This window comes from Panthera uncia, assembly GCF_023721935.1.
Source record: "Panthera uncia isolate 11264 chromosome B2 unlocalized genomic scaffold, Puncia_PCG_1.0 HiC_scaffold_24, whole genome shotgun sequence".
In the NCBI taxonomy this organism is placed as follows: domain Eukaryota; kingdom Metazoa; phylum Chordata; class Mammalia; order Carnivora; family Felidae; genus Panthera; species Panthera uncia.
In genome coordinates this window covers 90,448,005-90,467,877 of record NW_026057580.1, presented here as the reverse complement: position 1 = coordinate 90,467,877, position 19,873 = coordinate 90,448,005, and the positions used below count along the sequence as shown (strand labels likewise).

The 19,873-nt window shown below is 43.4% G+C and overlaps 1 protein-coding gene across 2 annotated transcripts in view; it reads right to left on the bottom strand.

Annotated features, from left to right (window-relative positions):
* The window catches only part of MYB (MYB proto-oncogene, transcription factor), a 34,654-nt gene extending 22,658 nt beyond the window's left edge, over window positions 1–11,996 (bottom strand). Inside the window, exons 1-7 of one of the 2 annotated variants that reach the window (XM_049654400.1) lie at window positions 11,774–11,996; window positions 7,184–7,301; window positions 5,344–5,415; window positions 3,799–3,891; window positions 3,327–3,547; window positions 1,370–1,604; window positions 25–105 (exon numbers count right to left, since the gene is read on the bottom strand). In XM_049654400.1, the coding sequence (XP_049510357.1) occupies window positions 25–105; window positions 1,370–1,604; window positions 3,327–3,547; window positions 3,799–3,891; window positions 5,344–5,415; window positions 7,184–7,301; window positions 11,774–11,796 (843 nt within the window). In that variant the 5' untranslated portion in view covers window positions 11,797–11,996. The remainder of the gene's footprint in view (window positions 1–24; window positions 106–1,369; window positions 1,605–3,326; window positions 3,548–3,798; window positions 3,892–5,343; window positions 5,416–7,183; window positions 7,302–11,773) is intronic. The other variant, XM_049654401.1, reaches the window with a different exon arrangement.
* Window positions 11,997–19,873: the final 7,877 nt, after the last annotated feature.

Here is a 19,873-nt window from a genome sequence, read left to right as displayed (position 1 = left end):
GAAATGGTCTTCACATGATCTTACCTGAATGGCTGCAGCAGCTGGCTGAGGGACATTGACTATATTTACATGTAACGCTACAGGATATGGGACATGACTGGAGACCTAGATCAAAAAGGCAGACAAACAAAGGCCGAGTCATTCATGGTCACATACGCTTTAGGGGAATTGGCTTCCTCTAGGATTGAGAAAAAAAATACTGTACTAATAAAATTCACACATGCACAGAGGAAAAAAGAAACACAACAAAAAACCCTCTAGTTTGAAATTTTAGCAGGGCCTTTAAAAATAGCCAAATAAATAGCTTAAGCAACGTAAAGAGATTTGGAGTGCTCGTTGATCTTGACAAAAAAGTATCCCTTAATTAGAGAATAACACAATGAAAAATATAACCTAAAATATATTCATGAATGTATGAAAGAAGCTGTAATGGGAAAAACTGATGACTTAGTTGTTTATAATAGAAATATTTTTCTTGGAATAACTATTAGTTATAGTAAAGAGCACAGAACTGCCTATGATGGTTCACTCATCTGAGACTTCTCTGGAAAGTCTGTAGTCAAATGAATGATAGAACAGACAGAGAAGAATAAAAACTATTCAGGAATATGATTTGAATGTAACTTGCACACGGGCTCCATATTCTTGGCTAAGTTTCACCATCTATTACCGTTAGTTGTAAGATTCAAGTTCACTGATTTTATTCTTTATGCTTCGTATTTTTCTTTCCCCACCCATTCTGGACATTTCTTTCCCTAAATATAAATGTCTGGCAATCAGGAAGGCGTCACACTGATCCAAAGGAGGAGGAAAGAAGACATCAGAGAGTGGTGTCACAGAACTGCACCTGACTCGGAGTGAGAAGGTAAACACACGTGGAAGGAGCAAATTAAGACTTTTCTGCTAGATAGATCACTACCAGAATCAAACTTTACAGAATCAAACTTGCTGCATTTCAGTGTCAAAGGATCTCTGCTTTAAATTTAATATGACATTCACTTTTCATTTTGGAAGAGAAAAACAAAAGCCCACAAATGCATCTTCATGACCCCATTCTTCTCCGGAGGGAACTTGTTAAGTGGATTTACATTCAAAAGCTAATCTGATCTGAAGCACTTCAGTTGGAATCCAAAAGCCTGGACTGCAGTCTGCCCTACGAGCTGTGAGCCTCTGCAGATTACTTAACATCCTGGCTTCCCAGCATACACCAGGGGTAACGATACCTCCCCCTATCTACCTCGAGGCTCTGAAGCGGGGTGATCACCTTTGTGGAAGCTCTTTGAAAAGTCAGCGACTGCGAGGTATTACTGTTACCTGGGGCTAACATAACCATCTCTTTCAGTAAACTAAATTCTCAGGAACGGCTTACGTTTTGCGCTTCAGAAATGTGGTAATAGGAATAATCATTGTTAACTGAAGTCTGGCCAGCTGGAGGGAGATGAGCTGAAGGTGGGGCATGAGCAAAACCCATCAAATGACTGTTCTTCTGAAAACTTGTGGCCACTGTTGGCGGGCTGGCTTTAGAAGACTCTTGCAGATAACCTTCCTGCTCGACCTTCCGACGCATTGTAGAATTCCAGTGGTTCTTGATAGCATTATCAGTTCTGCACAGAAATATATCATGTAAGAATTTTACAAAAAAACATTTTAATTCAGATTAGAGTTAATTGACAGAAAACTGTTTCCCACAGAGACCTCTTCTTTGGGTCTTTTGTTTTTTGTGTTTTCTTTTAAATTGTTTTAGTCTTCCCGACCTCTGAAAGTCATGCTGCCTCTATTATCTAATTGAAAATCCATAGATTTTCCTTCATTACACAAGATGGAATAAATGTGGATTTCGAGAAATCTTTAAATTTTGTAACTATTTTGTTTCCTTGATAAAAGAGAATTTTCGATACAAACCCTTCCTGTTTATTCTGAGTGTTCATGGTACAAGACTCTAATACAACTTAAAGATCCAACTATTCTGGAAAATTACTGGCTTAGTAGGGCCTACACACCCCAACAGGCACACAGTAAAGTTTGGTGAATGATAATGATGTCGCCACTGCCTCACTGTCCACTCTTTGTCTCGAATAGCACTAGCCAGAAATTTTGAGTAAAAAAAAAAAAAAAAAAAAAAAAAGGGAAAAAGAAAAAAAGAAACTCCCACCTTTTGACAGCCATCTCGAATTGTTCTATAACCAGAGGTGACAATGGAAAATGGGATCCAGAAGGGGAAAGATGCTACGTCCCCATATCGGTTCAAACTGAAAAGCATTTTCACTAAAGTCTTACAGTTCTCAGGAAAAGTTTCTCAATTCAAAAAAAAAAAAACGTTTTAGGCCTCCCTTTTACTATTTTGATGGGGGTGGGGGCATGTATGCTAAAGAAAGAGGAAGTTCAGTTGCCCCTTAAATTTTTACAAGAATCAACAGCATATTCTCAGGCCAGATGGGAGAAAAGGCCTTCTTTCCTCAATGTCTTGGATCCTGTAAGCTGATAGGGAGCCATGAGGGAGGCGGTGCTCTGGACCATCACCCAAGAACGCTACATAAACCATCAGAGCCATGGCCTTCTTTGAAGGTCCCTTTCTCCAATTCTGCTGCGTAAGAATATAATTTATTAAATATTTTCTTACATTGTTTATATAAGATTTATAATGAAGAGTATCTTCCAAATTAAAGAAAATGTGTCATAAACTGTTCAAGTGGGGAGAGTGCGACAAAAATGAGCTTCTAGAGATATCCTTCACGATGAGCTCATTTTTTGTGCCTTGTTCATTAAAAGAAAGCATAACACTGACATTATTTAAAAACCTGGAAGCAGTAGGATAATTCTAGAAATACTCTTATTTCTTTCTTTAAAAGAAAAAAACTAAGCCAAGTGGTATAATGAAATGAATGCTGGTATCAGGAAAATGATAGCTGAGATCCTTCTGGTCACTTAACCAGCTGTATGAACTCAGACCAGAGACAAATTGTCTATCCTCAGTTTGCTTCTCTGTGTTTAGAGTTCTACAGTTTACAAAGTGCTTTGACAATCATTTTATTCGATACAAACATTGGCCCTGTGAAGTAGGCTATTATTTATTTTGCAAATGGGGCAACTGAAGCTGAGGAGAGTTCAATGACTCGGCCCAAAGCTCACTGTTGGATGGATTCTGGAAGTCCCCAACCAGATAAACTCTAAGAGCTCCTCCAGTTTTAAAACCTATGGATCTGGCATATCTAATGAAACACTTACAGTCATGGGAATGTAATTCACTCGCTATACATTTAAAACAAGATGTTCAATACCCACTCCCTCATTCTTCCCAATCAATATATTTTTTGACATATTATTACCGTCCAGGCAGTAGCTTTGCGATTTCTGCCCATCTGTTCCCCAGTCTCTTGTGTGCCTGGTAAATAATTCTGTCTTCCTCTTCTGTCCAGGAGGTTTTCTTAACTTCTGGATTCAAATGGTTATGCCACCTCTCCCTACATTGTTTTCCAATTCTCCCTTTTAAGTGCTTGGCAATAACAGACCAACGTTTCGGACCGTATTTCTGTACAAGCTCTATCACCTTCAGATAAACACACAAAAATAACCTATGTTTTAATGTTATGTAATGACTCAGTGTAATCATTCTTCAGTGTTACAAGATCTTTAGAAAGGGTCTAAAACTCTGCTTTCATTCATTGGAAATACGGGAATAGAGTCCTCTGCTTCCTGTTTGTACACTTTACCTGTTTCTTCAAGTTGGGAAACATTTAATTAAGATGTCTGGGGAATATTCTTAACTGTGATTCGCACACCAATGAGGAAAGAACTTACTCTCTGATCTTCTTCTTTGGTCCAAGGCCCCTTGATGAGCTCAGGGTTTAGTACTTTCTGCCATCGGTGCTGGCACTGCACATCTGTTCGATTCTAGACAAATAATAAAGTATGCACTGTCATAGATATGATGCGATAAGCACATGAAGACTTGGTTATTATATGAATCATACACAGACAATATACAGGAAACACGTTCAGGAACATTTTAGGGCATGTTTGGAGAGCCTACCTATCCCTCATTGCTTACAGCTAACAAACATACAAAGAATATATCAAAATTGGATCTAAAATTAGAAGCTCTACCTGTTAAGTGAAATAATCCTGCCATGCGAACTGAAGGACCATCATATTGTACACATGGCTGTCGATTTAACTCAACCTTAACTTCAGCATGTGGAAGTGCCTCTATGAACTAAGACTTGTTAGCGATTCCACATGAAGGTTGGGCTTCCATGGAAACCTACTCTAAATGGTTAAAGTTTGCCTCCCATTCAACCTAAGAGATGCACTTCAGTTTAGGGCCTCAAGTATTAATACTGCAGAACAAAAATCAATAAAGATAGGATGAGAGAGGATAATCTTATAAGAGAGTATAATCTTATAAGAAAAAAAAAAGACAGATATGTAACTAACTAATAGAAGGCAGAATTTGATTCATATGCAAGAAGAAACCAAAGCAAGATTATATTGGGCTGAGAGCAGAAGCTTCTCCTCAGGAGCAGAAATTATGTTTCCTTAGGAGGTGTCTGCAAAAGCTCTTGATAGGGACTTTGAAGGATGGATGGAACATTCTAGGAGGTGGCATCACCAAGGACAAAAGCCCAAAGGAGGTAAAGCAGAAATTAATTCAACCAAACCTGCTGACAGAGAGGAAGTAGGAAAGTGAACCGGAGCTGTATGCTGGAGCCGTGTGGAAGGGTCCCTGTGTGCCAGGTGTAGGCAGTGTACTTAATTTGTGAGACTATATATGTTACTGCTGTTGATTTTGAAAGGATACAGCTGCATCTTAGGAGGCTCCATCTGCCAACAGTGGTTGGGGTGGATGATAAAAGTGGAAAGCTACAAATAGAAAAGCCAGTGAGGAAGCCACCATAATTGTCCAGAGAAGAGGGAAGGGGGCAATTCTGTAGAGCAACAAGGAGGATGGAGACAAGGGACTGACTGACAAAGGAATTTCAGATTCCTCAGTCACTGCTTAGACGTAGGGGATGGGAAGTGGAATAAATCAAAACGGAGTCCAAAATTTTCAGCCAGGATACCAAAAGTATGGCTACTGAAATAAACAGGAAATTCAAAAAAGCTAACTTGGAAATACCATGAGTTCAGTCATCCTAATGTACACAAGTCATCAAAATGCTAATTTATATCACCCAAATAAATAAAAAGATTAAAATATAAACCATAAGTTATGGTTGAGGCAGTTCTCCCCCTGATTCTTGTATATGAGCAAATGTGTAATGTCTTAATACCCTCTCTCCGAATATCTTATTTAAATCATGGGGAGAAGATTTCCTTTCATAGAAGAAAAAATTACGAACTCACCGGGAGATAATTGGCAATAACTTTCCAGTCATCCGTTCCATTCTGTTCCACCAGCTTCTTCAGTTTTTCATCCTAAGACATTTAAAGTTAATCCTAGGATATCATTCATTTACTGTATAACTTTGCTCTAATTAGAATAAAAGGGAACCAATCCAATAATCCAATCCAGGAAAAAAAAACACCTCAAAAATATCCAAATACAACAGATATTAATCTAATATACTGGTTTAGAGCATAGATTTATTTAGAGTCAAACAGACCAGAGTTTAAAACTTGACTTTAAGCTACTGACTAGTTACATACACTTGGGGATATCATTTGACTTTTTTGGGCCTCAATACCATCATCTACGCAGTAGCAATGCTGATGTCGAGGTAGTTATTTGGGGATTACGTGAAGTAGCTACGCGAAACATTTAGTACAATGCCTGGCTCACTGAATGTCTAGTATATGATAACTGTTCAAAGTTTTACTTGATAGGAAAAAGTTATGAACCCAAATGTTAGAGTCAATAGATATTCAACTATGGCAACAAACAGGATCTTGAGTAAGAACCAGTTCAATTTCTTATTTTAACATCTCCTTAGTTCAACCTCTTTCATGCAAACAACAGAAGATCACTTTTTAATTACATTTGAAGGCATTTATAATGTAAGAAAGTAATTGCATTTTTGTATCAACATAGTCATAATTTAAATGAGGCCAAACTTATTAGAACACAGAAGCCACCACACGTCCGGGAGAAATCTTTCAGTTCACAAGTGTCTTCCTAAGCATGTTCCTTCAAGTAAAAAAGAACCCCCACCTTTCTGCAAAGGTAACTTTCACACACACTGTGAGTCCCGAGAAGGACACAGACACAGGGATTAGGAAACCAGTGTTAACAACAGAACTTCTATAGCTCTCAGGATCATCTGAGAGCACAACCTCCATAGGTAAACTATGCATTTCCTAGGGACCTCCCTAGCAATCCTGCCAGAGCCTCTCAACAGGAACTCTGGTAAGTGAAGTGGGGTGGAATGAAACTGAAGAAGAATCAATACCATTTAATCTAACATAAAATCCTCTGCAATCAGTCGCAAAAGTTTTTGAAAACTTTAAAGAAAAAGTAACTTTCCCCGTACATTAATAATTTTGCTCCTTAAGTATTTTCCCATTTCTACAAAGATCAAGCTTTTGATAAGCTAGCGGAAAGAGAAAGGTGGAAGACACATCTCCATCCATCATTGCACACTGTTAGAACAGACATTCATGCATAATCCATTATGACAAGACAGGAGTATTATGTTTCATACTTTTGTTTTGTTTTTGGACATAGCAATTCATTCACTTGTACAGAGAATACTTACTACCATCCCACTTTGTATCAAGCAATTCTGGGCTCAGGGAACACGGAAACGAACAGACGTTTAGCCCTGCCCTCGGTAGGTTTGTAGTCAGCCTACTGGGGGAGGCACACGTCACAGCAGCAGTGAGGACGAATGTGTAGCCAATGCCTGGAGGATGCATCTAACCTGCCTGGGGAAGCCAGGGATGGCCTCACTGAAGAGGTGATGTCTTCACAGGTGATGAAGAAGGAGTAAGAAGTTGTGCAGAAGGGCAAGAGCAGAAAAGGTAGAGAGAAACACAGATGAAACATACACTGAGGACGGGAAATTCAAAGAACTACAAAGAGTTTGGAAGAGGATTGTATGGCGCACGCGTGGGGAGTGCTGCGAGTTCAGCATGGTGCATAGGCTCATGCTAATGAGTTTGAGCACCTGTAGTTTAGCTGTAACATTTTCTTCACAAATTGACACACTCTAGGTTTGTCCCATGTTTTGATAACATGATTATTTACCTCTTCCCTGGTCCACCTAGTTTTCCCCAAGTGACGCTTTCCAGACTTGGGAAGCAGTCCATCATAGTCATGATCACACATCTCAATGTCTTCGTCATCCTCGTCACTGCTGTATATGCTGCAGAAATAAAAAATGGGCAGACGGGGACTGAAACCAGAAGACTGAAAACTATTGGATTACAAAACTTACACGAAAACTCAATCTTTTCAAAGGTTACGAAGATAAAAGTTTGAAAACTCGCACAACAAGATTGCTTTCTTCATTCTGTTGCTCTAGTATTGTAAACTGGTTCTGCTGTTATTGGTATCCACAGATACGGCAAAGGACCTGGAACTTTCTTATTGCTCTGCATGTTTAAACCTGCTGTGACTGTCAGCCCAGTGACAAGTTACACATTTGGCAACCTTCCAACCAATGGAGGTTTAAGTTTAAAACTTAATGTTAAGGACAATCAAAGAAACAAGAGCCTATGTCCTTTACATAAGTACACACTCAAAATCTTTGGCATGTACCACATCATTTAAATAATATTTCTCCAATAAAATAAACAACTCAATTATGCTACTCCAGTGGTGCTGGTGTTTTATTGGGAGAAAAAAAAATTCAAGAAGTAATTCACCCAACAATACAATTATAGTCATCCCTTAAAGATTAGAAGATTAAGAGAATGTAAGAGGAAAGGATTTAAAAAACCTGAGGAAGGATAAGGCCATCAAGTGATCAGACGGCTTCATACCCAGCATTAAAATATCCAACAGCCCCAAACTCCAGCACAGTTGATCCAACCTGTGGCTGTGATTACAATACTGTTTCCTAAGTAACTAAATGAATAATTAGGCCACTTGGTAGTCAGACTCTTACTGACTTTTTTGTTTTGTTTTGTTTTTTTTCTATTTCTGACTGAACGGTATTTGAAACCTCTTAAGATGTACCTGATTCAAAACTGAGGGATTCCCCCAGATGGCTTTAAAAAGAATGCATTAGTGTTTTGAAGAGAGCTTTTCTTTTACCTAGTAGACAAAATTATGAATTTTGATGACTTTTGGAATAATTCTACACTTCAGGTTTATTAATCACATACTAAATAGATGGCAGTAATGTTACAGCCAGTAAAAGTTACAGTTTACTTTTACCTATAATTTCACTTATACAACGTATGACGTGCTATCTTAAATTGTATCTTACTTAAGAAATGAATGTAACACAAACATATCCTAAATATCTTAAATTATACTATCCTAGAAACTTCAGTAAAATTTTCCATTGTAATATTGAGAAATCCACCAAACTGAGAACGATAAAAATGCTGATATAAAGCAGCATCATGATGCAAATTATTATTTTTAAAAAGGAAATTTATATCAGGTTTTGTCTTCGCAAACTAACTTACAAGTATAGATATAACACAAGTGCACGATATATACACAATATGTATAATTCATACATATAAAATACAGGTATATAATATATACAAATATATATACCCTTACAAGTCAAGCAAAAGTGCTTTCCAAAAATCCTGAATGTGAGGTTCTCATAATTTAAAACTATCATTTTGAGAAACAATCTGAAAGTCTAGGATGCATGGTGACAAGTAGGCTGTGATCCAAACTCCAAATGCCACTACAAAAGAGAGCTGTGTTTATAATCTATAGTCAATTTTTGTTTAGTGTCTATTCTTTTAAACAAGAGTCTACTCCTGTTCCCCACTGTCAACAAGAGGCTCTAAACAGTCTCTGATTAATAAATGCAACAGTTTCCCTTTAAAAAATCCCACAAGCAGCAGAAGATGAAAAAAAAAAAATATTTTCCCAGAGCTGTAGGTCAGCATCTTTCAAAAGGGTCATAGGGAACTCCTTGAAAAGCTCCCAAATGAAGTGGCCCCCTTATAAAATATTAGGAATACCAGGAAAACCAGGGTAGTCTGAACAAGGAGTCACAGATTCCATCTACTTTAAAGTGTTAGGTTTGGTTAAATCTGGAGATCACATTTTCAGAGGTGAGAACTACATTTTCCAAATAGTAATTGGGCATCTTTCTCTTGGAAACAGCTCACCTCTCGGGAACAAGCAACAAATACCGCCGCCCATAGGGGGCAGCCAATGTCAGGTGAGAGCGGGTAGGCATCAAACAGGACCAGGGGTCTGGAGGCAACGGTGCCAGTCCCAGTTCTGCCTCCACCTCCCTGCATGACTCGGACAAATCACTTCCTCTCTCTCAGGACCTCAGTTCCTCGCCTATACCTAAGGACTTGGATTCTATTAGGAAGGTACTTTCCAGTGCTAATAAATGCTGATTTCAGATATTCCCTGCTTCTTACAAATTCAGCACAGAGGCAGAGATGTGCAAAACCGAAGTCCTGAGGGGAAATGTGGTGTGGAACTTCCGTAGGTCCTGAAGAGGCCACAAGGGCAGCAGGGAGAACCCAGGGCGGCCCACAGTCCGCTCCTGGGTCCATCAGCAGGTTGGGAACCCGGGCTGGCTTTTAAGCTCTGCACGCGATGTCCTTGCTCTAAGTTGTCCTGGTAGGCTAAGTAGCACGGTTAATTTCTACTAAGGACTTGAAATAACTTTTCCTTTATCTGCTCAGACCCAACAGTCAGAGGACTTTCAAAGGCTGATTTCAGGCTTGATGCACTTGACTCCCCACCTGCTAGACCTGGTGTGGTTACAAGAGTACAACTATGAATATTACATTCTGTCAAGGAAACAAACCGTGCAAAGAAACGAAAAAGAAAAGAGGTGCTGGGGGTTGGGAAGAGGGAGGGGAGTGGGAGGAAGTGCCTTGTGGCCGCTACTGTGATTCTAGAAAAGGGGTTCAGACTCATTTCGCTGACCTGGTTAATAATCCCTGCCGAGTTGACTCTCGCCCTGCAAGAAACGGCTTCGAGCCCGCAGCCGGGTTTCTCTTCCCCCTGAGGCAGGTTCAAGGCTCCCGCCCCTCCAGGCCGCCACCCTTCTCCGCTACCTGGGAGCTGCAAGGAACCTGCGCGGCCCCGCCCCACCCGCCCAGCGGAGATCGCGGGGCGCGGAGCCTCCACCGCGCCGCCTCCTCCCAGCACCCCTTCCCAGCTTCCTTCTTCTCCTACTCCTAGTTTCTGCTCTCAGAAAGAAAAAAAGAAAAGAAAAAATATAGGTGCCTTGGCTGTTCTGCTGTTAAGTCCCAAAGGCGAAGGTGAAACCACTTCAAGGGCAGTACCCCCGCCCCGCGTGGCGGGGCCTTAGGCGAGGCGTAGGGAGCCCAGGGGCCCTCCAGGTGGCCTCCCATTTTCTCCCGCGCCCAGCCATGCCTAGGCGCTGCTTCCCGCCTGGCCAGACTCGACCCGAGGGTGCTGGGGCAGGGCCCACACCCACGCTGTTTGCAACTTCCCAGGCGCTGCGCGGGGACGAGCGACAGCCGGTTCAAAAACAAATAAGTACCAGAAAAACAAACAACCCGAAGGAAAAGAGGTTGGATTTGTTTTGCCCCCACGGGCTAACACCAAGAAGCTCAGAGCGAGGGTCTGCCCATCACCCCTCGTCTGCCCGGGAGACCTAAGACGGCGGGAGCAGGGCGTGGGGAGGCGCGGCAACCTCAGCCGCGTCCACGTGTGCGCGCCGCGCCCGGACCTCTAGCCCCAACGAAGAGGCCGCGGGGATTGCGTCCCGGTTGCGCGGCAGCGGCCTTGGGTGCTGCCCGCCTCTGTCCTTCCCCGTTGAGTGGCAACCGCGACGGCCGCTGAGCTTGTCCCCGCACCCGGCGGCTCGCTGGGACCTCCGGCGCGTCCAGTCCCCCTAGAGACCAGGGGAAGCGGGAGTGCCGGCGACTGACAGTTCGGACGAGTATTTCCCTCCTCCTCCTCCTCTCCCTCTTCCCCTCCGCGCGGCCGCACTGTTAGCGGACTTCACCCATCGTCCCGGCGAGCCTCCCCAAGTGCGGGGGCATGTGCGGCGCGGACTCGTGTGCGTGTAAAGTGTTTGCATAAGAAGTAAAAGCCTGCCAGAGTACAATGGTTAGAGCCTTCAAAACCTTGGCTTAAAGCAGTTTGCAAATGTAGCGACCCTTTTCCTCGCCAAAATCTTTCCAGCCGCCTGTCAGCTGCCGCTCTGCTTCGCCTCCATAAAGAATGAATGAAATTTAAAGGAACTACCTGCAGCTACTAAACAATCCGGCATTTTCCCTGTATCTGCCATATGCTCTGCACTTCCAAGTCCAAACGTAACGCAATGCATCAAGCAATTACGCAGCGACTCCCTCGCCGACGCCCGCGGCATCAAGCCAGGGACCTAGTGGGCTCCCCGGGGTTGGGTGGGCACCGCTCTGCCCCAGGCTGGAACGTGCTGCTTTTTTGCCCCCTAGAGAGAAATGGGTCCCCGTGCAACTTGCAAAATGAGCCTCAGGGGATGCTTCCTGACGCCCTGACATATTTCCCGAATAGGTTCTCCCATTCATCAGTTGCACGAGCGGCTTCTACCCAGGCAGAGGTTCTAGGTCCTCGCAGGATCTGACAGCCCCGCAGGAGATCCGGGAACTCATTCCCACCTGCTCTCCGAGCAACCGGTGCGCCGCGCGCCCCCGCCCGCGGCCGCCCGCCCGGGCTCCCCGTTACCTGTGTCGGGGTCTCCGAGCCATGGCGCGGCGGGCGCGGGGCGCAGCTGGGAGCCGCGGGAACCGCACGGGGCTGCCGCCTCCCGCTGCCCGCCGCCTGCCTGCGTCCCTCCCCGGCTGCGCAGCGGCGTTCCGCACCGCCGGGGCGAAGTTTCTCAGGAGAGAGAGGAGGAGGAGGAGGAGGAGGTCGCGGAGGAGGAGGAGGAGAAGGAGGAGGAGGAAACAGGTTGATATTAAAATGTAAACTCTGTAAACAGAGATGCCATCAAACAAAGAGCTTTGGACACTCCCCCTCCCGCCAAATCTGGCGCCCCTGCAGTGCGCACGCGCCCTGCCCGCCGCCTCCGCGGTCGCCTTGGCTGCCGCCCGCCGGGCTGCTGGGCCGGCGGGGCTGCCGCTTCCCCTCGGCTCTCGCGCCGTCGCGCTGCGCCTGGCGCGCCGCGAGGCCGGGGAGGCGCGCGGGCGGGGAGCCCGGGGCCGGGGAGGGGCGGCCAGGGGCCGCCGAGGCGCCTTTTCTTGCGCAAACCCCGCTCCCGGGCCCCGGCCGCGCGGGCCCGAGCTACGTCCCGCTCCTGCCGCCTTCCCTCCTCGGCTGCCGCGCTACCGTCGCCCCACTCGGCGTGCTCCGGGCGCCAGCGCCCGAGCTCGCCGGGCTCTGACTCACTGCTGTGGGGGCGGCGAGGGCCGGGGGGAGGGAGACGCTCCCGCATTCGGGATTGGATTTGGGGCAGGGTGTAAAACTCAGTTCTTTGCAGATGGGGGAATGGGGGGGGGTGTAGTAGGGGACACGAGCATGTATTTTCATAGGACGTTTGGCTGTGTGCGTGTGTGTGGTTTTTAAGATAACATCTCTAATTTAACTTGTTAGTGACAAAGGACACTTAAATACGAGCCGGGCTGCGGCTATCACCCCTCCATATGGGGCATCCGGGCGGAGCTTTTACTTCTTTCCCAGCTCTGGAGCCCACACGCCACCTCCGTATTGTCACTAGCACTTCACTCTCACCCGGGCACACGCCCGGCCCCACCCACCCTGCCCGGCCCAGGCGGCGCCCACCACACACCTCTGCCCGCCCCCCGCCCCCCCCCCCGCACCACCTGTACAGCGCGCCCTGGATTACACACCTGCAAAATCCACGGGGTTCCAAACCGCCCAACCCTAGCAGAACTCAGGAAGCCCCACGTGTGCTTGCGTGGTTTTAAAAGTTAAGCGGTTTGGGACACGGAGGTCGGCAGCCATGCTTAGCGTAGTTTGGGGACTCTGTTTTCCGAGATCAAAATCACTGAGGACTTTTGTGTGCATTTCACTAGGGACTCCTGAAGAAATCAAGGGAGAAGATGAGTGCTGAATTTATAAGGATTGATGGTTGGGGGATTTTAGGGGAGTTTTAGTTTTACTTCCGTTTATAGACTCGTACCATTGGGGATTTTTTTTTTTCATTCTCTGTACACACTAATTTATTTTTCCTTTAATCTTATAGAAGTTTGAGACTTCTGCTGACTGGGTTTGTGGGTGTCCCATGTGCCCCGGCAGTTTAAACTTAGCTCAGAAAGCATTTTTCTTACTAAAAAAGCAGTTTTTTACAGAAATGAGTCATAATTTTATTAAATGGTGAAGCATGCTAGGTTTCAATACTTTATCTGGTGTTTTAAACTTTGTTTCTTAAAAATTGTAATATAGTTTAAATCCTTATCAGAAAATGTTAGTTCCTAGCAAGGTTTTAACATTACTTTCTTCGTGAGAAAAATAAATAACAATGAAACAATATTGTGAGATAGCTCACAATTCTGAAAGACAAGTCAGGTGCAAGTTAATATATTTTTAAAGCGAATATTTATTTGTAGATTCTATAGTAAAGTTTCTTTCTACACATCAAAAATAAAAATAAAAAATTAGAACAAACATATGGAAATCATTCGGAAAGGAATTGTCTGTGTCTTTGGGATTACTTTATGAATCTGATTCCCAAAAGCTGAGCCTCTCTGGCACAGAGTAAAAGAACGCTTCTCCAAATGAGTTCATAACCTGTTTCCCAAGATTCTGAGGAGGTGCAATTGCTCTGTGATTCTTAAACTCCTTTTAGGAGAAAGGTATCAAATTCAATTTTATTCCGTTTGTTCGCTTTGTGCATCATTTTCCTTTTTAAAAATTTTTTATTTATGTATTTATTTATTTTAACATTTACTTCTTTTCGAGAGACAAAGACAGAGCATGAGCTGGAGAGGGGCAGAGGGAGAAAGTCGCAGAATCCAAAGCAGGCTCCAGGCTCTGAGCTGTCAGCACAGAGCCAGAAAGGAGGGGGTGGGGCTCGAACCCAGGAACTGTGAGATCGTGACCTGACCCGAAGTGGGACACTTAACCAACTGAGCCACCCAGACACCCCTGTGCATCATTTTTCTATGTGTTTTGAGAGTTTATTATATTTTCATTCCCTAGACATTTGGGGACGTACATTTTTTTACTCATAGGTGTACCATAAGACAAGCGTAGGCCAGTAAAGAGTATACCTGCAGTGATTCTTAATAGGCTGATTTGGCATATTTTGCCACCTGGTAAGTATATGGAAGGCGAGAGTCAAATAGAGTTATCATAAACTCTCATATAGATGAAAATATATTTTCAGAGCCATTATGGAATGTTCACTGCAAGTATACATTTCCCCTCTCTACTTATAATGATTACAAATGCAGTTTTAGATGAGAACTTTATATATTTCATCACTCTTAATTTTTTTTTTTTTTTTTTTTTTTTTTTTTTTTTTTTTTTTTTTTTTTAAGATCTGCTACATCAGTTGTTTTAGCTGTGGCTGAGCTGGGATAGGGCTAAATTCATTTACAGCCTTGTATTTGCATTGCGTTAGACCGAGCTCAGCAAACTTTTCTGCAAAAGACCAGAAAGTAAATATTTTAGACTTTGTGGGCTATGTTGTGTGTTCTTCTTTTCTTTCCCCCTCCTCCTCTTCTTCCTCCTCCTCTTTCTTTTACAATTTTTTGAAAATGTAAAATCGTGTTTAGCTTGAAGGCCATATCCAGCCTGCAGGCCATTCTTGGCCAACACTAGAACAGTGATCTTTAATCTTTAGTGTGTATCAGAAACATTCAGTGTTCCCATGAAAAATATTCAGTCCTAGGCAGTGCCCCTAGAGGCTAGGTCTGAGGGAGGGCCTAGGAATCTGCACTTTAAACAAGTACCCAAGTGGTTATGAAACCCAAGTGGTTTTCATAAGAGTGGTTTCTTTCTTTTTTTTTTTTTTTTTTTAATTTTTAATGTTTCCTTACTTTTGAGAGAGAGAGAGAGAACAAGCAGGGGAGGGACAGAGAGAGAAGGGGACAGAGGATCCGAAGCAGGCTCTGGGATGACAGCTGATTTGGGGCCCAAACTCACAAACTGTGAGATCATGACCTGAGCTGAAGTCTGACACTTAATGGACTGAGCCACCCAGCACCCCCAGAAGTGGTTTCTAGACTACTCATTGACAGTCTTGGATCAAAATCAAGAGAGAGGACAGGAGGTTCAATACACCTTTACCTTTGCCAGATGTTTCTCACCACCTTCTTCCACCTCATTCTCTTTCACCTCTCCTGGGCTAAGGATTCGGTCCCTCTCTAATCCAGAATAATTTAAGTCCATGAGAAAGTTGGTGCCAGTGACCGCAGGGCTGTGGCAGCCTATTCTTTCTTCCTTTACTGCTAAACTTCAGCTTCAGATCTGAAACTTGAAAGAATCATTTATCACTTGCTGACCATGATTAGGATTCTCCTCCTCGAGAAAGCAAGCATTTAAAGCATTTTGTTTTACACTAAACATCTGGGAATGGCTGAAGGAAGAAAGATGGGTAATAGGTATACATTTCAGCTTTTTTTTGCTTCTGACTGCTGAGAAATCCTGAGCCTGTGGTGGATCTTTAGCAGCTGTAGTCAGTGTCCCAAAGAGGAATGAGGCTTATCAATGGTGGTGACAAACCAGGCTTCTGGGGCTCCATGTCTCCACCTCCCCCCTTTCCTCACGGTCTCAACACGTTTTCCTTTAGAGCACTAAGCGGGAGAGAATTACAGCAAACACCAAATGGTTAAAATGCAGACAATTCTTGATCATTTCACTTAATGAATGACAGCTGCAGCATGTATAATTGAAATCCACAGGTTTGAGGAAAAAACCTCACGTCTGCTCACAGCAAAGCTTCTAGTAATAACAACAGGGGGGTGCTACTTTAGTGCAATTTGTTTCATAGGGCATCTATATTAAATAGTGCCCAAATACACTTTTATCTTTAAATGATTTCTGGGTTTGCACTTCCCTGGGCGTTTCCACCCTCCAGATTCTCATAAACTTATATATTTCTCTGACAAACAACCTGCATACTTTCATTGCCATCTGAACTGAGTCTTGAATAAAAGATACAAGCTTTTCGATGATGAGGGAAGGGCATTCCAGAGGAAGAGAAAACTGTGAGCGAAAGCACACAATCAGGAATCACAAGGCATATTCCAAGTACAGGGAACAAGGAGCTGTCCAGATCACCTGGGGCACTGAGAGCTTTGAAGGTCAGATTAGAGTATGCATGCTTTGAATGGAAGAGCTACATTTTCAGAGCTGTGTCATTGGAGGATTAATCTAGTACTATGATCAGATAGACTGTAGTCAGAAGAAGATGAAGGGGAAGAGTTCAGTTAATTGGTCCGGACTAGGACAGGAACCCTAACTGGAAAGAAAAGGAGGGGGCAGATCAGAAGATCATTGCACAGGCAGAACCTTCAAAACTTAGCAACTGATTGGGTGGCTATTGGAGGCAGCATTCACAGAAATAGGGAAGTCGAGAGGGGAAGAGAAGTGTGCATTATGGAGATTCAAAGAGGAAAGTGAGTTTAGATTTCAGTATGTTAAGTTTGAGGTTTCTCATGGAAGAGATTCAGCTATAATTGTTCAGCAGGTGGCAGAGAGTGTGGGACCAGGGCCTGCCGGCGAGCTCAGGCAAAATTCTGTGAGCCAGCTCTTAGACACAGACATGATTACTAATTAAATTTTATAAACCTACAATTAAATATACTGTATTTCTTTTTTAATTTTTATGTATTCATTTTGAAAGAGAGAGAGAGAAAGCATGAGAAGGAAAAGAGGAGAGAGAGAAAGAGAGAGAGAGAGAAAGCATGAGAAGGAAAAGAGTAAAAAGAGAGAGAGAGAGAGAGAGAGAGAGAAAATCCCAAGGAGGATCCACGTTGTGGACTCATAATCTCCTAATTATTTTCCTACAGTCACTAGCGTGTATGCTCTGGAGGTTATTTTCTCTGTTACATACGCAGGATGGAAATACTATGTAACGTATACTAATGTGCATATCTTCCCAATTTTGTGTTCAGCAAAGTCACATGGGAGCTGGGATTGGCTATGGTTGGAGTATTGATACCACAAAAAGAAAATGCTACAAGTAAGGGCTCCTCAACCCCCAGAAAACCTGTTGTTAAACATTTACCAGGGCGACACTGGATACATCCTATATTTAAGAGCTATCTGCATGAAGGCAATAGTTGCACTGTATCATGGATTTGCTAATGTGAATTTGTATAGAGAGATGGCCAAGGGAAAGTCTTTGGAGAAGTTAAAAAATGAGGTTGAGACTGAGTGTAGGGGACTAGATGCAGAGACCTGTTGGAAAATTCCTTATTTTTAGACATGCATCAATAAATGTTTTTGTCTTTTCTTCTTTTGATAGAATTCTGTATTTTGTCAACCGATTATAGAAGGTTTTCGTTTACTTTGAGAAAAAATATTTATTGGGCAGTGGCTTTCAAACATTTTTGACTTCGACTCACAGAAACCCATTTAACATCCCAACACACACACACACACACACACACACACACGCACACGCACACACGCACACGCATTGCCATTTAGAACGAAAAAATTTCCTAAAACAATATTCACCTCATTCTACCAACCATGCAATCTGATCTATTCTATTCTATTCTGTTCTATTCTATTCTATTATATTCCATCTCATCCCATCCCATCCTATCCAATTCTAAATACATTTTGGTCATGGACCCTGCCTTGTTTTTTTGCCCTGCTTATGGGAAGTGAACCCGAGTTTGAAAAATGCGGATGAGAGGGATGAAGGCCTTACCTCCTTCTGCTTTAGGAAATTGGTAACTTTTTTTCCCAAGTGATAGTCCTATCTGTTCCAAGCTTTGAGGAAAAGTCCTAAAAACCAGTTTAAAGAAGTCATTTTTCTCCCGTATCTTCTCACAACTGTTTTAGCCAATTCCTCCTCCTTCTCTACACTTCCCCCACATATGTTATAAAAGTAAAACAGCAGATTTCAAAGTCAGTCAACAAAATAGCAAGCTTTTATTAATAGAAATCTTAACAAAAACACCAACAAAACAGTGTAACACCTACAGGCTTACTGGAGTAACTAAGTAACAACGTATCCAAGCCAGGTTCATTGGATGTACAGGCAGAACACAACCTTTCTGGGCCTCCTATTCCAAACTTCCCAAATGTGCAGATTGAAGTAGCAGGCTTTAAACTATTTCCAGGGGCGCCTGGGTGGCTTAGTTGGTTGAGCCACGGACCCTTGATTTCAGCTCCGGTCATGATCCGAGGGTGGCGGGGTCGGTCCCCAAGTGGGCTCTGTGCTGAGTGTGGAACCTGCTTAATATTTTATCTCTCCCTCTGCTCCTCTCCCCAGCTCACGCTCTTTCTGTCTCTGAAATTAAAAAAGAAAGTACTTCCAGTCCTTAATACTCTGTTTCTCCCTAAAATACTTGGGCCTCCCATTTTACCTCTATATACTTTACAGTGTTTCCACAGTTCTTTTCTTTTCTTTTGGTAAACACATGGAGAGTATTTACTCGGTGTTGGGCACTGTGCTAGCCATGGGCTTGCAGACAGAAGAGGGCCTTTGCTCAAGAAATCTTGCACATTCAGGGCCTCATTTCCATGCTGGTTGTCACCACCCCCTTCTAGATTATCATGACTTCAGCATAAACTAGCACGGACACCCCTTCACTAATGTTCTCCTCTCTGAGCTCCTTCTCCCCAACAGACCTACTCTCACCTCACTCCCCACAAGCTCACTGTAACCCCTTTTGGCGATTTAGTCATATATTTAAAAATCCTTCACTGGCCCCTGATGTTGGAAAGATAAGATCTGAACTCCTTAACTTGGATTTTCTGTCTTGAGCTTGCTTTGGCTTCTGTGCCTACACAGCCTCACCCCCAGGGCTGATGGTGTCTAATAATTGGGATGGCTCACAGACCAACCAATCACAATGCTCGTAGCCACAGGCAACCTGTATAGCTTGACTGGGGCGCACTGGCTGAATGTCTTTCTGCTTTACAACACAAGCTACCTTCCAGCCTTATCTTCTACCATGCTCTCTGTTCACTCTGCTTCCTCCCCAAAAAGCCATTGGCAATCTCAGGGCCTTTGCTTACACCATGCCTCCTGACTGCAACGCTTTCCTTCCTCCTCTTTGCGTACTTAAGTGCCCCCCATCCTTCAGGCCCCGCTGAAGCCCGGCCTTCCTTCTGAACTTCTCCTAGGCTTCACTGCTCCACAATCACTGCTCCCACCTGTGAGTTGTGTTGATGCCCACCTTTCCTGCCTTGTATTGAGCATATGGCCTATATTACCTTCCTTTGTTATTTATTTGCTTTATTTATCTGTCTTTAATTTCTATAATGTGACTCATCTCATCTTGAGTCTTGATTATAAACAAGACCAGACAGGAGAGACAGTACCTTCTATCTTTCTACATGTTCAGTTCCTACAGCAGGGTCTTGAGCACATGTATGCATATAAATGTTTGTGATGCTCATAACAATTGATGAGGAATTAGTAGGAGCTGGTGTGTGTGTGTGTGTGTGTGTGTGTGTGTGTGTGTGTGTGTGTCTAAAATACACTTAATGCCTTGCATTTGGGTTTTAGAGTTTGTAACAAGCTTTGCCATACATTACCTCATTTAATTTTTTTGGCAGTTCTTGTCTTTCTGCATGTGTTTTTTTGGGTTCCCCCCCCCCTAGATATTATTTTTTTCCAGTTTTGGGTGAGGGTAGCTGAAGTTGAGACAGGTGAGATGATTGACCCAAGGCCAC